Below are 16,321 nucleotides of genomic sequence, written 5' to 3'. Positions count from 1 at the left end.
CACTTGTGGGGTAGTTATGCTGCCCTGGCATTTTAGGGGCCCGAATGCGTGAGAAGTGGTTTGAAATCAAAATCTGTAAAAAATGGCCGGTGAAATCCGAAAGGTGCTCTTTGGAATGTGGGCCCCTTTGCCCACCTAGGCTGCAAAAAAGTGTCACACATCTGGTATCACCGTACTCAGGAGTAGTTGGGCAATGTGTTTAGGGGTGTCTTTTTACATACACCCATGCTGGGTGAGAGAAATATCTTGGCAAAAGACAACTTTTCCCATTTTTTTTATACAAAGTTGGCATTTGACCGAGATATTTATCTCACCCAGCATGGGTATATGTAAAATGACACCCCAAAACACATTGCCCAACTTCTCCGGAGTACGGAAATACCAGATGTGTGACACTTTTTTGCAGCCTAGGTGGGCAAAGGGGCCCACATTCCAAAGAGCATCTTTCGGATTTCACCGGCCATTTTTTACAGATTTTGATTTCAAACCACTTCTCACGCATTCGGGCCCCTAAAATGTCAGGGCAGTATAACTACCTCACAAGTGACCCCATTTTGGAAAGAAGACACCCCCAGGTATTTCGTGATGGGCATAGTGAGTTCATGGAAGTTTTTATTTTTTGTCACAAGTTAGTGGAATATGAGACTTTGTAAGAAAAAAAAAAATAATAATTATAGGAACTCGCCATGCCCCTCACAGAATACCTTGGGGTGTCTTCTTTCCAAAATGGGGTCACTTGTGGGGTAACATAGAAACATAGAAACATAGAATGTGTCGGCAGATAAGAACCATTTGGCCCATCTAGTCTGCCCAATATATCTGAATACTATGGATAGCCCCTGGCCCTATCTTATATGAAGGATAGCCATATGCCTATCCCATGCACGCTTAAACCCCTTTACTGTATTTGCAGCTACCACTTCTGCAGGAAGGCTATTCCATGCATCCACTACTCTCTCAGTAAAGTAATACTTCCTTATATTACTTTTAAATCTTTGCCCCTCTAATTTAAAACTGTGTCCTCTTGTGGTAGTGTTTCTTCTTTTAAATATGCTCTCCTCCTTTACCGAGTTGATTCCCTTTATGTATTTAAAAGTTTCTATCATATCCCCCCTGTCTCTTCTTTCTTCCAAGCTATACATGTTAAGGTCCTTTAACCTTTCCTGGTAAGTTTTATCCTGCAATCCATGTACTAGTTTAGTAGCTCTTCTCTGAACTCTCCTCTAGAGTATCTATATCCTTCTGGAGATATGGCCTCCAGTACTGCGCACAATACTCCAAGTGAGGTCTCACCAGTGTTCTGTACAGCGGCATAAGCACTTCACTCTTTCTACTGCTTATACCTCTCCCTATACATCCAAGCATTCTGCTGGCATTTCGTGCTGCCCTATTACATTGTCTTCCCACCTTTAAGTCTTCTGAAATAATTACTCCTAAATCCCTTTCCTCAGATACTGAGGTCAGGACTGTGTCAAATATTCTATATTCTGCCCTTGGGTTTTTACGCCCCAGGTGCATTATCTTGCACTTATCCACATTAAATTTCAGTTGCCAGAGTTCTGACCATTCTTCTAGTTTTCCTAAATCCTTTTCCATTTGGCGTTTCCCTCCAGGAACATCAACCCTGTTACATATCTTTTGCCTCGTTTCCACTGAACGGATCGGTTCAGTACGGTTCGGTACGGTACGCTATTTTGGGTGTTTCCATTATGAAAGCGTGCCATAAAACCGAACCGTACCGCGCCATTCAGGGTCCTGCTTCTCATGTGGGTCCATAGAAAATGGAACGGTACGGTTAGGGCGGAGCTACTGGCGTCACACAGTACTTTCCACTGATTGGTGGTCAGAAAACATCAATGCTGACGTCAAAGCAAAGCGCCAAACAATCACCACGTCGCCTTATTAGTCCATATAAAGGAGAAGGATGCCAGCAAACAACAGCAGGGTCTGGTTATCTGAGGAACTATCTACGTTCTTAGCAATCATCGGCGATGGCGTTATTCAGAGTGAGCTTGATGGATCAGTGAGAAATGAAAAGGTCTATAAAGATATTTCGCAGCGGATGGCAGCCGAGGGATTTGAACGGACGTCGGGCCAGTGTAGGGCAAAGCTTAAAAAGCTTAAAGCACAATATAAAAAAATTAAGGACGCCAACAGCCGTAGTGGAAACTGTCCAACTGCTTGGAGGTGGTACGACGCCATGGACGCCATTTACGGTCATCGGCCAGCAAACCAAGGCAGGGAGGGAGGTCTGGACTCTGCAACTGTAATTCTCGAATCCATGGTAGACCCCTTTGGTAAGTTTTTTTTTTTTAAAACTTCGCTTAGAATATCGCTCTGCTTACCATTTAAAATATAATATCTAACCATATGTTTATTTTCAGAAACAGTTGATGGACTCTCCACTGATGCATCAAACTTATCAGAAGATGGACCTTCAATGTCTTTCAGCAGCAACAGCAGCAGTATTTCCTCAAGCCAACCACAGAGTAGCCAACCACAGAGTAGCCAACTACAGAGTACTCCCAATGCACCAAGGCACAATGGTAAGACATGATGATAAAAAAGAAATTTTTAACTGTGCATTTTCTTAAACTAAAACAGCAGTGGGGCAGATGTGCAGGAGGTACAGTGTTGGAATAGATAAGAAGGGGGAGATCAGCTGTGGGGGAGATGTGCAGGAGGTACAGTGTTGGAATAGATAAAAAGGGGGAGATCAGCTGTGGGGGAGATGTGCAGGAGGTATAGTGGTGGAAGAGATGAGAAGGGGGGGATTAGCAGGAGGTACAGTGGTGGAAGAGATAAGAAGGGGGGGATTAGCAGGAGGTACAGTGGTGGAAGAGATGAGAAGGGGGGGATTAGCAGCAGGTACAGTGGTGGAAGAGATGAGAAGGGGGTTCAGCAGTGGGCAGATGAGCAGTGCTGTGTATTGGTGTAGCAGATGAGCAGGGGGAACAGAGGTGTGGCAGTGAATCAGTGTGGGGCAGATGAGAAAGGAGCTTACAGTATTGGTTTGGCAGATGTTACCAAAAGCAATATTTCGGTCTTTTGTATATTACAGGTGAAAGGAGAAGGTTACAGTTGGATCTGCGCACAGTCATGGAGGATATGCGGGCAGCAGAAGAAAGGCAGCTGGAAAGAATGGATAACCTTTCTGAGAGGCGGTTTCAAGCAGTACGTCAGGATGCACAGGAAGCTATGCGCCAGGAGGCAGAAATTGCCCGGCAGCAGATGGAGCAGTTGGCTACCTTCAACCAGGCCTTCCTCGGTGTCCTTGGTCAGCTTGTTCAAGTGATTGGAGCCAATCGTCAACCCAGGTCACCACCCAGACATTAGTGCCTTTCATGCAGCACAGGACCTGTACCCATGTTTACGTTTAAAAATATACCTGCGTATGGCAGTACCGCTCCGACAGCCGTCACAGCCGCACTATTTAAAGCTGCCCGCGCTGTCCGGAGACCGCCCATCCTTCCGATCACATGATCCATCGCGTGACCGCAACTGTTTCTATAAAAATATCGTCACAAAAACCAAGAAAAAAGTGGGTCACGCGGGATACCATGTGATCGCAGGTCCTGCGACCACACTGCACTGGAATGCATTACATGGGAGGTAACCAGATAGGGAGCGGGCCGGAGATGTTCCAACCCCGCCCACCTCTCCCCTGTGGAGGTATTAGATATTCCCCCGTGGGGATAGAGCGGCACTATATGTGCGGGGGTTAACTTAAAGGGCAATGTGTCCCCACACCTATTATTGAACTAGGACATCACATCCATATATAGGGGCAACTATTCCTCACCCGGTGGTGCCCGGACCATTGCCCAGAGTATTTAAATGCCAGTAAAGAGTTCAAAGGTTATGAACCAAGTCATTCACATCGTTCCCCATCCGTCAGATAGGGATCTTACTGATGCATTTCTTGATCATGGTATATTCAACAAAATAAAGATGTGTCTCCACAGCAAGATAGACCTGTATTTGGGGGCTGCGCAGGAGACTCAGAGTTATTTCAAATGAAACAGCCGAATAAAAGCTGTTTATTTAAACCTCTCAGCTGGACACTTTTTAGTTCAAAAATCCACCAAGTTTCTCTTCGAAGGATCTTTTGATCCCAATTCCCCCCCCCCCCCAGGAGGAGGTGAAACAGCTTCAATGCCCATGGACCGGACCCGTGAGTAGTCACCCCCATGGGCCGATGTCACATGAAGCGCCAGGGGGGTATCCCTCCCTTGACGTAGATCCCCCAAATGTTCCCCTATTCTCCTGCGCAGCTCCCGTCTTGTCTTGCCCACATACTCAAGTCCGCAGCCACACTGCGCCCGATATATTACCCCTCTTGTACGGCAATTCACAAATTGTTTGATGTCATACATTTTATTAGTCACATGGCTCTTAAATGTGTGACCCTGTCTAATGTAAGGGCATGTGATGCATCCGCCACAATGGTAAGAACCTTTAGGTGGTTTCAACCAGGTAGATGATACTGTAGTTGTCCCTGAGTAGTGGCTATGCACTACATGGTCTCGCACATTACGTCCTCTGCGATAGGTAACTTGAGGACTGGGGGTCACCACTTTGGCTATGTCTGAGTCTAGCAGCAGTGTTCGCCAATGTCTCATCAGAATTCTTTTGATCTCCTCTGCCCCCATATCATATGTGCCAATCAGGCATATCACATTTTTTTCTTCTTTACAAGATCCACTCGGATGCAGTAAACTTGTGCAATCTGAGGTAAGTGCTCTTTGGTACGCCTTTCTCAGCACATAATCAGGGAAGCCTTTTGCGAGAAACCTCTGATGGAGATCGCCTGCCTGTTCCTTGAACTGCCGAATGGTGGAACAATTCCTCCTCATACGGAGGTATTGTCCCGTAGTGATCCCTCGTTTGAGTGGCTCCGGATGATAGCTCCCCCAATCAAGGAGGGAGTTAGTGGCCGTCGGTTTTCTAAACGTCTCCGCGCAAATATCCCCCTCAGGTCCTCTATCAATATGAATGTCCAGGAACGGCAGGGACTGTACGGATGTCTCATATGTAAACCACAGACCCAGATTGTTTGCATTGAGGATGTCCACTAATTGCGAGAAGGTGTTCACCGACCCCCGCCAGATAATGAAAATGTAATCAATATATCTGGCCCACATAACCACAGGTTCGGTGAGCGGGCTAGGGGGGGTCGGTGAACACCACCTCCCTCTCCCACCAGCCCAGGAACAAATTTGCATACGATGGGGCACAAGGGCTCCCCATCGCAGTGCCCCTGAGCTGGTGGTAGTAGGATCCGTCAAAAACAAAAAAATTGGATGTCAGCGTGAATTGCAACAACTTCAAAACGAACACATTATGATTCGCAAATTGACAACCCCTAGTGGTCAGGAATTCTTCCACTGCCCTGAGGCCCAGCTCGTGCGGAATGGAGGAATATAGGGCTTCCACATCTATGGATGCTAGAAGGCAGTCATCCTCCAATGTTACTCCCTCCAACCTTGCCAATAGATCACTGGTATCCCTCGTATAGGATGGTAATGCCTTGACAAAGGGGGCCAATATCTGGTCCACATACACCCCCACATTTTGGTTGAGGCTGTTGATTCCTGAAACAATCGGTCGTCCTTTAAGGGGAGACGTTCCCTTATGGACTTTTGGTAATGAGTAGAAGGTTGCTACTACGAGATATAGACATTCCAGGAATACAAATTCATCCTGAGAGATGAGGCCTTGTTCCTTTGCCTCTTTAATTATTTGATGAAGTGGTAGTTGATAATGTTTAGTCGGATTTTCCTTCAATCTCTCATATGTTTCAGAATCAGACAGCAGCCTCAAACACATATCCTTATATTGTGGGGTGTCTAGGACCACGACATTGCCCCCCTTGTCAGAGGGTTTGATCGCCAGATCTTTATCTTTTTCCAGATTCCTTAGCGCCAGATGTTCCTCTCTGGTACAGTTAAATGTCTTTCTGGGTATCATCAAATGGTCCAGATCTGTGAGGACCTGATGCAAAAAAAACATCCACACAAGTAGGATTACCCACTGGTGGCATCTTAGTGCTTTTATTTCTTAATGATGTAAAGGGGCCTTTCCCGTCTAGTGGGTTACGATCAGACAAATTGAAAAGAAGGCGCATGTCCTGCAAGATATCCTGAGAGACACCTAATTCCCTACTCTCTCGTTTTTCAACCAGGGAAAAATATTTGGACCAGCGGAGCTTCCTTGCGAACAGGTGAAAATCTTTCACCCAGTTAAATAGGTTAAAAGACTGTGTTGGGACGAAAGAGAGACCTTTACTGAGGATGTCAGTTTCTACTGACGATAGGGTTCGTTTTGACAGGTTCAGGATCTGTGTGGAGGATTTTGAGGAGTGTTGGTGTCTGGGGGTGATTTTCGTAGCCGCATATGATAGGGCACTCTTTGGTCTAAAAAAAACTGACTACCACTGTCTTGACTCCCTCTGCCCCCCCCCCCTCCTCTGAACCTACCCCTTCCTCTATTTCTCTTCCCTCCGTCCCTTTCCCCTTCCGAGACCTCAATATCACTTGAAGAAACGTCCGAGTCGGATGTTGGGCGGGGTTGGAACATCTCCCGCCCGCTCCCTATCTGGTTACCTCCCGATGTAATGCATTCCAGTACAGTGTGGTCGCTGGACCTGCGATCACATGGTATCCCGCGTGACCCACTTTTTTCTTGGTTTTTGTGACAATATTTTTATAGAAACAGCCGTCACGGATGCGGAAATACCAAATATGTTTATTTAATTTATTTTTTCCTATTTTTAATATATTTTTTTATTACTTAATTGGAGAATTTTTTTTATATTTTTTTTACATGTGAAACCTTTTTTTTTTTTTTTTTTTACACTTTGTGTCCCCATAAGGTCATACAAGACCTCTGAGGGACATTGTACTTCATAATTTTTTTTTTACTATTGATTTCTCCTGTAACTGGGGCTGACATAGTAGCTCCAGTTACAGGGGAAATACACCCCCCAGAGAGGCTGTACAGTGCAATACAGGGCTGTACAGCCTCAGCACAGGGCTGATCGAGGTCTGTGAAAGACCCGACAGCTCCTGCACTCTCCCGGCCCCAGAGGTCACATGACCACCGGGCCCGGACAGGAGGCGCATCGCTGTGTATGCAGCGATTTAGAAGGCAGGGACACCTGGGAACTGTCCCTGCTTTCTCTCTGGGTTGCCCTGCTACCACTGACAGTGGGCAACCCGCTCTGCAGCTGCATGATTAGCGTGCAGCTGTGATCTCTGAATAAATGTTCCAGAATGTCCATTCAGAGTTAAACATCCACCCATAGGACGTTTATATCCTTTGGACGGATGTGAGGTGGCTAAAGCTTGTCAGCAGAGAGAAGAATGAAATGCTCTAAAATGTCCTGGTAGATGGCTGCGCTGACTTTAGATTTGATATAATACAATGGACCACACCAGCAGATGACATGGCTTCTCAAACCATCACTGGCTGTGGAATCTTCACACTGGACCGAAAGCAACTTCGATCGTGTGCCTCTAAACCCTTCCTCCAGACTCTTGGACCTTGATTTCCAAATCAAATGCAAAATTTACTTAACAGAACTTTGGACCACTGAGCAACAGTCCAGTCCTTTTTCTCCTTTGCACAGGTAATGTTGGCTCTGGGTCATGAATAGCTTGACATAAGGAATGCGACAGTTGTAGCCCCTGTCCTGGATACGTCTGTGTGTGGTGGCTCTTGAAGCACTGACTCTAGCCGCAGTCCACTCCTTGTGAATCTCCCCCAAATTCTGGAATGGCCTTTTTCTTACAATTCTTTCAAGGCTGTGGTTATCCTTGTTGTTTGTGCACCTTTTTTCTACCAACTTTTTCCTTCCACTCAAATTCCATTAACCTTTAGAGGACCATATGATTTTTCACTCCCTGGGAAGCCAGAGCCATAAGATTTTTTACGCAATTCTGAAATTTATTTTTGATTTTTTTACGGCGTTTCCTATGCTGTAAAATTGAACTATTACCTTCATGTGGGAAAAAATAAAAACTTCATAAAAAAATATATATATATATCTCTTTTTTTCTTTTTATTGCCATATACTAACCCCTATAACTTTTTATATTTATGTCTACAGAGCTGTGTGGGGGCTCATTTTTTGCAGGTTGATCTGTACTTTTAAGTGATACTATTTTAAATTGGCCATTTTGATTTTTTTTTTTCCATTACGCACTTGCAAGTGGGCACCATCTTTAAAGTGCCGACTTACATGTACAGCAGAGTTTGCAAAAGGGTTAATATGCTTGGATACAGCCCTCTGTGAACAGCCAGCTTCTTTAGCAATTAACTTTTGTGGCTTACCCACCTTGTGGAGTGTGTCTTGTGGACAACTGTCAAGTCAGCAGTGTTTCCCATGACCTTTGCAGGTATTTTGTGTTGATTAGCTAATTATAGTGTGACATCATGTTTCACAAAATAATTTTCTGAGATACTAACTTTTGGGTTTTCTTTAGCTCTAAGCCATAATCATCAACATTAAAAGAAATAAATGATTAAAATAGATCACTCTGTGTAATTTATCTATTACACGGTTTGATTTGAATTACTGAAATAAATTACCGTAACTTTTCAATGATATTCTAATTTATTGAGATGCATCATTAAGTCTATAATCTATCATGGCTGTTAAAGCATACAATTTCAGGTGACTTTTTAAAATAAGCTGAATTGAATTTTTTTGGGGGCATTATGTGACTTGTATATTGGATTTTTTCAATAGTTTAAAAGACTCTGCATTGTTATTTATCCGTTTTTCCGGAGCTCAGCTTCAGAGTGGGGGAGACTAGCTGCACGGATAGAAAAGGAGAGCCTGCACCTCTATATCTCTCACACATACACACAGAAGCAGCAGCATGGAGGCCATTAGCAGTAATTAGCACTGTTAAGAATCAAATACCGGAGTGAACGCTTAGGCCTCCTGCACACGACCGTTGTGTGCACCCGTGGCCGTTGTGCCGTTTTCCGTTTTTTTTCGCGGACCCATTGACTTTCAATGGGTCCGTGGAAAAATCGGAAAATGCACCGTTTTGCAGCCGCATCCGTGATCCGTGTATCCTGGCCGTGAAAAAAATATGACCTGTCCTATTTTTTTCACGGCCAACGGTTCACGGATCCATTCAAGTCAATGGGTCTGTGAAAGAACACGGATGCACACAAGATTGGCATCCGTGTCCGTGATCCGTGGCCGTAGGTTACTTTTTATACAGACGGATCCGAAGATCCGTCTGCATAAAAGCTTTTTCATAGCTGAGTTTTCACTTCGTGAAAACTCAGAACCGACAGTATATTCTAACACAGAGGCGTCCGATCGGTAACCATGGCAACCAGGACGCTACTGCAGTCCCGGTGCCATGGTTACTTAGCAATTTGTAGCAGTATTATACTTAGCTGCGATGTTTGCGTCCGGCCGGGAGCTCCTTCTACTGGTAAGTGACAGGTCATGTCACTTACCAGTAGGAGGAGCTCCCGGCCGGACGCAAACATCGCAGCTCGCAGGTAAATATAATGGTTCTACAAATTGCTAAGTAACCATGGCAACCGGGACTGCAGTAGCGTCCTGGTTGCCATGGTTACCGATCGGAGCCCCAGCGATTAAACTGGGACTCCGATCGGTACTCTCCGCTGCTACCAATGATAGGGGGGAGATTTTAATTAGGAGGGGGAGGGAGGGGAGAAGGCCCACTGGCCACCAACGAGTTAACTACAGGGGAGGGAGGGGGGGGGCCCACTGGCCACCAATGAGTTAACTACAGGGGAGGGGGGGCCCACTGGCCACCAATGAGTTAACTACAGGGGAGGGGAGGGGGGGGGGGCCGGCCGCACTGGCCACCAATGTGTTAACTACAGGGGGGGGGGCTGCCCCCTGCTGCCTGGCAGCACCTGCCAGGCAGCAGGGGGCAGTCATGTACACAGTTCTTTTAGTATATTCTAACCTGAAGCGTCCCCATCACCATGGGAACGCCTCTGTGTTAGAATATACTGTCGGATTTGAGTTTCACGATGTAACTCAAATCCGACGGTATATTTTAACATAGAGGCGTTCCCATGGTGATGGGGACGCTTCAAGTTAAAATATACCATCGGATTGGAGAAAACTCTGATCCGATGGTATATTAACTCCTGACTTTACATTGAAAGTCAATGGGGGAGGGATCCGTTTGAAATTGCACCATATTGTGTCAACGTCAAACGGATCCGTCCCCATTGACTTGCATTGTAATTCAGGACGGATCCGTTTGGCTCCGCACGGCCAGGCGGACACCAAAACGACTTTTTTTTCATGTCCGTGGATCCTCCAAAAATCAAGGAAGACCCACGGACGAAAAAACGGTCACGGATCACGGAAAAACGGAACCCCGTTTTGCGCACCGCAAAAAAATACGGTCGTGTGCATGAGGCCTTACTAGAACTTTCAGCAGCATTTCTGTGTGTCTATGTCTCTTTCGGTCTCACTCTGAAGCTGCTTCTTCCTTGCCCTCTCCCCTCTATATAGTCTTCAATGGGCAGCATGCAAGCTGGTCCCTGGCTTTTACTATTGATTTATCCACAGTATATTGAAACATCAATGCCCATTTAAATTATGTATACTAAGAGGGGACAGCCACTGTAACAAAATAGCACAGACAGCATTCATGACAACATGTGTCTATTCCAAAGAAAGTAACCCAAACTTTAGGTTGAAAATGCATTATATAATTTTAAAATTATCAGTGTAAAAACAGGGTTGTGATGAAAGATGCCTTTTCAGAAATTATTTGCTAAACCTGTAATACTTTTTTTCATTTGTAAGTGTATAATTTACTGTTTCCATTCTACCAGGATTTATTGGACTTGAATGAAATTATAAATGAATTTTCTCATATGGTACACGTAAGTGTCTTATTTCATTTATGAAATGTATGGGCTTTGAGCAACTAATTTAAATGTTTCCAACAAATTATAGATTGTGTAATTTTACACAGGCTTGTCTTGCACCAGATTTGTCATTGTGACTGGGGCTGAATGATAAATTTGGTTCATGACTAGACACTGTTGTTAAACTTTATACCTACAATCGGTTGACTTAGGCCTCATGCACACGAACGTATTTTTTTGCGGTCCGCAAAAACGGGTCCCGTTTTTCCGTGATCCGTGACCGTTTTTTCGTCCGTGGGTCTTCCTTGATTTTTGGAGGATCCACGGACATGAAAAAAAAGTCGTTTTGGTGTCCGCCTGGCCATGCGGAGCCAAACGGATCCGTCCTGAATTACAATGCAAGTCAATGGGGACGGATCCGTTTGACGTTGACACAATATGGTGCCATTTCAAACTGATCCGTCCCCATTGACTTTCAATGTAAAGTCTGGAGTCCCTTTTATACCATCGGATCGGAGTTTTCTCCAATCCGATGGTATATTTTAACTTGAAGCGTCCCCATCACCATGGGAACGCCTCTATGTTAGAATATACTGTCGGATATGAGTTAGATCGTGAAACCTCATTTCCGACAGTATATTCTAACACAGAGGCGTTCCCATGGTGATGGGGACGCTTCTAGTTAGAATATATTACAAACTGTGTACATGACTGCCCCCTGCTGCCTATCAGCATCCGATCTCTTACAGGGGGCCGTGATCAGCACAATTAACCCCTCAAGTGCCGCACCTGAAGGGGTTAATTGTACTATCATATCCCCCTGATCAGGGCTGCCAGGCAGCAGGGGGCAGACCCCCCCCCCCTCCCCCCGGCCCCCCCCCTTTCTCCCTCTATTGTAATAATTCGTTGGTGGCACAGTGTGCGCCCCCCCGCCCTCCCTCTATTGTAATAAATCGTTGGTGGCACAGTGTGCGCCCCCCCCCCCTTCCTCCCTCTATTGTAATAAATCGTTGGTGGCACAGTGTGCGCCCCCCTTCCTCCCTCTATTGTAATAAATCGTTGGTGGCACAGTGTGCGCCCCCCATCGGCCACCCCTCCCTCTATAGCATTAACAACATTGGTGGCCAGTGTGCGGCCTCCCATCTCCCCCCCCCACCCCGATCATTGGTGGCAGCGGGTTACTAGCAACAGTACAATAGTAGAAGATTCATACTTACCTGCTGCTGCGATGTTCGTTTCCGGCCGGGAGCTCCTCCTACTGGTAAGTGACAGTTCATTTAGCAATGCGCCGCACAGACCTGAGGCTGTCACTTACCAGTAGGTGGAGCTCCCGGCCAGACACGAACATCGCAGCAGCAGGTAAGTATGAATCTTCTACTATTGTACTGTTGCTAAGTAACCATGGCAACCAGGACTGTAGTAGAGTCCTGGTTGCCATGGTTACCGATCGGAGCCCCAGCGATTAAACTGGGACTCCGATCGGAACTCCGCTGCCACCAATGATGGGGGGGGGGGGGAGATGGGAGGCCGCACACTGGCCACCAATGCTATAGAGGGAGAGGGGGAGGGCACTGTGCCACCAACGAATTATTACAATAGAGGGAGGGGGGGGGGGGCGCACACTGTGCCACCAACAAATTATTACAATAGAGGGGGGGGGGCCGCACTGGCCATCAATGATATTCAAACTGGGGAGGGGTCTGCCCCCTGCTGCCTGGCAGCGCTGATCTCTTACAGGGGGATATGATAGTACAATTAACCCTTTCAGGTGCCGCACCTGAAGGGGTTAATTGTGCTGATCACGGCCCCCTGTAAGAGATCGGGTGCTGCCAGGCAGCAGGGGGCAGTCTTGTACACAGTTTGTAGTGTATTCTAACTAGAAGCGTCCCCATCACCATGGGAACGCTTCTGTGTTAGAATATACTGTCGGTTCTGAGTTTTCACGAAGTGAAAACTCAGCTTTGAAAAAGCTTTATGCAGACGGATCTTCGGATCCGTCTGTATAAAAACTAAAATGAGCCCTCACAGAATTCCAGAATACATATTGTTTTAAGAAAAAAAAAGTTTTTATTGTTTTAGAACTAGCAAAACATTTTCCCCTTGGCCCTGTGACAGCACCCCTGGAAAGACCACCTGCTTCTCCCTCAGAAAGGAAACCGGAACCAGATATGCTTAAAGGAGGGAACACCCCCATATCTCCAGTTTTGTTTCCTGTTGTATAAAGACAGGAGGAATCTGGAATCTCCATGGTGGAGAATAGTGGGGGCCCAATCTGAGCATGGATATTTATTAAGGAGCTTATTAAGTCTCATTAAGGAGCTTCTGCCTGAGTCTGGTGCTTAGGCTACTTTCACACTAGCGTTCGGGTGTCCGCTTGTGAGCTCCGTTTGAAGGGGCTCACAAGCGGCCCCGAACGCATCCGTACTGCCCTAATGCATTCTGAGTGGACGCGGATCCGCTCAGAATGCATCAGTCTGGCAACGTTCAGCCTCCGCTCCGCTCAGCAAGCGGACACCTGAACACTGCTTGCAGCGTTCGGGTGTCCGCCTGGCCATGCGGAGGCAAGCGGATCCGTCCAGACTTACAATGTATGGCTACTTTCACACTAGCGTTCGGGTGTCCGCTTGTGAGCTCCGTTTGAAGGGGCTCACAAGCGGCCCCGAACGCATCCGTACTGCCCTAATGCATTCTGAGTGGACGCGGATCCGCTCAGAATGCATCAGTCTGGCAACGTTCAGCCTCCGCTCCGCTCAGCAAGCGGACACCTGAACACTGCTTGAAGCGTTCGGGTGTCCGCCTGGCCGTGCGGAGGCAAGCGGATCCGTCCAGACTTACAATGTATGGCTACTTTCACACTAGCGTTTGGGTGTCCGCTTGTGAGCTCCGTTTGAAGGGGCTCACAAGCGGCCCCGAACGCATCCGTACTGCCCTAATGCATTCTGAGTGGACGCGGATCCGCTCAGAATACATCAGTCTGGCAACGTTCAGCCTCCGCTCCGCTCAGCAAGTGGACACCTGAACACTGCTTGCAGCGTTCGGGTGTCCGCCTGGCCGTGCGGAGGCAAGCGGATCCGTCCAGACTTACAATGTAAGGCTACTTTCACACTAGCGTTCGGGTGTCCGCTTGTGAGCTCCGTTTGAAGGGGCTCACAAGCGGCCCCGAACGCATCCGTACTGCCCTAATGCATTCTGAGTGGATGCGGATCCGCTCAGAATGCATCAGTCTGGCAGCGTTCAGTCTCCGCTCCGCTCAGCAAGCGGACACCTGAACGCAGCTTGCAGCTTTCGTGTGTCCGCCTGGCCGTGCGGAGGCAAGCGGATCCGTCCAGACTTACAATGTAAGTCAATGGGGACGGATCCGTTTGAAGATGACACAATATGGCTCAATCTTCAAACGGATCCGTCCCCCATTGACTTTCAATGTAAAGTCTGGACGGATCCGTTCAGGCTACTTTCACACTTAGAATTTTTTTTAAACTATAATGCAGACGGATCCGTTCTGAACGGATACAAACGTCTGCATTATAGGAGCGGATCCGTCTGAGCAGACATCAGACGGACCCGCTCTGAACGGTAGTGTGAAAGTAGCCTTACTTTTCCTATTTCTGTATTTTTGAGCCTCCGCTTCAGTCTGTATGTGCTGGGGTGGGGGAATTCTGCCTTCTGTTATCTTATCCTACCTCACACAGGCATCTGCGAGCTGATGCGGATTATGCCTGTATACTTTTCTGCCTGGGGGACCACATGTAGCTCTTCAGTGGGATCCTGGGTTCTGGGTCTATTTTTTCAGACAGCAAGTCTAGTAATGACAACTTCCTATTCTCAGGCAGAGAGGAAGAAGTGGTCGTTGTTGTAGCCCATTCAGTTCTTTAAATTCAGATGAAGTAGCTGAGGACATGGAAGGCCTAGAAGCTGGCTGACTCGTCTACTTCTAGATTTTGTGCTGCCATTTTGGGGCCTGTTTAGGGCACTGAAACTCCTGAAGCCATTAATAGAGCTGAGGTTTACTTAAAAAGGAATTGGGAGGCTTCAGCGCCAGAGTTTAAGTCTGCTATTGCAGCTACCTCAGGGACCAGATCTGTTAAGCTCTGGATTGGACAGGTAGAGGAGCATATTAAAGAGGGTAGCCTAAAGAGCAGCAGTTGTTATCCATTCTTGCTCTTAAGGCTACATGCACATGACCGTTGTGTGTTTTGCGGGCCGCAAAATACGGATGGCGTCCGTGTGCGTTCCGCAATTTGCAGAACGGCATGGACAGCCTTTAATATAACTGCCTATTCTTGTCCGCAAAGCGCGGACAAGAATAGGACATGTTATATTTTTTTAGCGGGGCCAAGGATGCGGACAGCACACGGAGTGCTGTCCGCATCTTTTGCGGCCCCATTGAAGTAAATGGGTCCGCATCCGAGCCGCCAAAACTGCGGCTCGGATGCCAACCAAAACAACGGCCGTGTGCATGAGGCCTAAGGGTCCATTCACACGTCCGTAGTGCATTGCGGATCTGCATTGCAGGAACCTGGCACAGCAACTACACAGTGTACAAAGATGTCTGCTTCTAGTTTCTTACACTGTTAGTTCTGGTAGCCAGTGGTTTTCTACCAGCTGATCAATAGGGGTGCCAGATGGTGGAACCCCACTGATCTAATATAGATTACGTATCCTAAGGATGTGTCACACGTAACATGTTGCAGACTTTTCTTTTTTCTTTTTACCAGAGGATGAATCAATAAAGAGGTCTTGCAGCGTGTCCAAAAGCGGTGGTAGTGATTACCCTCTTATATTTCAGTTCATTTTGGGGTTTTTTCTCAGCAAAGTTAACCGTGTAGAATAGCAGGCAGAATGTCAACAAGCTACCATTTAGTTTAACACCTTCTACCCCGGGCCAGTTTTCGCCCTTCTGCCCAGGCCATTTTTTGCAAATCTGACGTGTCACTTTATGTGGTAATTACTTCGGAACACTTTTACTTATCCAAGCCATTCTGAGATAGTTTTCTCATGACACATTGTACTTCATGATAGTCATAAATTTGAGTCAATATATTTCACCTTTATATATGAAAAAATCCCAAATTTACCCCAAAAAATGAAAAATTTAAAGGGGTTAGGTCATGTGATATTTTTAAAGAGCTTGTTACGGACACGGCAATACCTAATATGTCTAAGTTTTTTTATTTATTTCACTTTAACACAATAATAGCATATTTGAAACAAGAAAATGATGTTTTAGTGTCTACATGTTCTGAGAGCTATAGTTTTTTTTTTTTTCTGAGCGATTTTCTTATGTAGGGGCTCATTTTTTGCAGGATGAGGTGACTGTTTTATTGGTACCATTTTGTGGGACATACGCCTTTGTTGCACTTTTTGTGATGTAAGGTGACAAAAATGGCTTTTTTGACAGTTTTTTTTTTTTTATGGTGTTTATCGGACGGGGTGA

General features: G+C 46.4%; 1 protein-coding gene across 2 annotated transcripts in view; it reads left to right on the top strand.

The window, feature by feature from the left end:
* The window catches only part of STX17 (syntaxin 17), a 158,060-nt gene that overhangs the window by 130,252 nt on the left and 11,487 nt on the right, over positions 1-16,321 (top strand). For both annotated transcript variants that reach the window (XM_040432628.1, XM_040432629.1), the window contains exon 6: positions 10,852-10,902. In XM_040432628.1, the coding sequence (XP_040288562.1) occupies positions 10,852-10,902 (51 nt within the window). The remainder of the gene's footprint in view (positions 1-10,851; positions 10,903-16,321) is intronic.

Source organism: Bufo bufo, chromosome 5 (genome assembly GCF_905171765.1).
Source record: "Bufo bufo chromosome 5, aBufBuf1.1, whole genome shotgun sequence".
Taxonomy (NCBI): Eukaryota; Metazoa; Chordata; class Amphibia; order Anura; family Bufonidae; genus Bufo; species Bufo bufo.
Note: the sequence above shows the minus strand (reverse complement) of the source record. Positions and strands in the feature narration are given on the sequence as shown.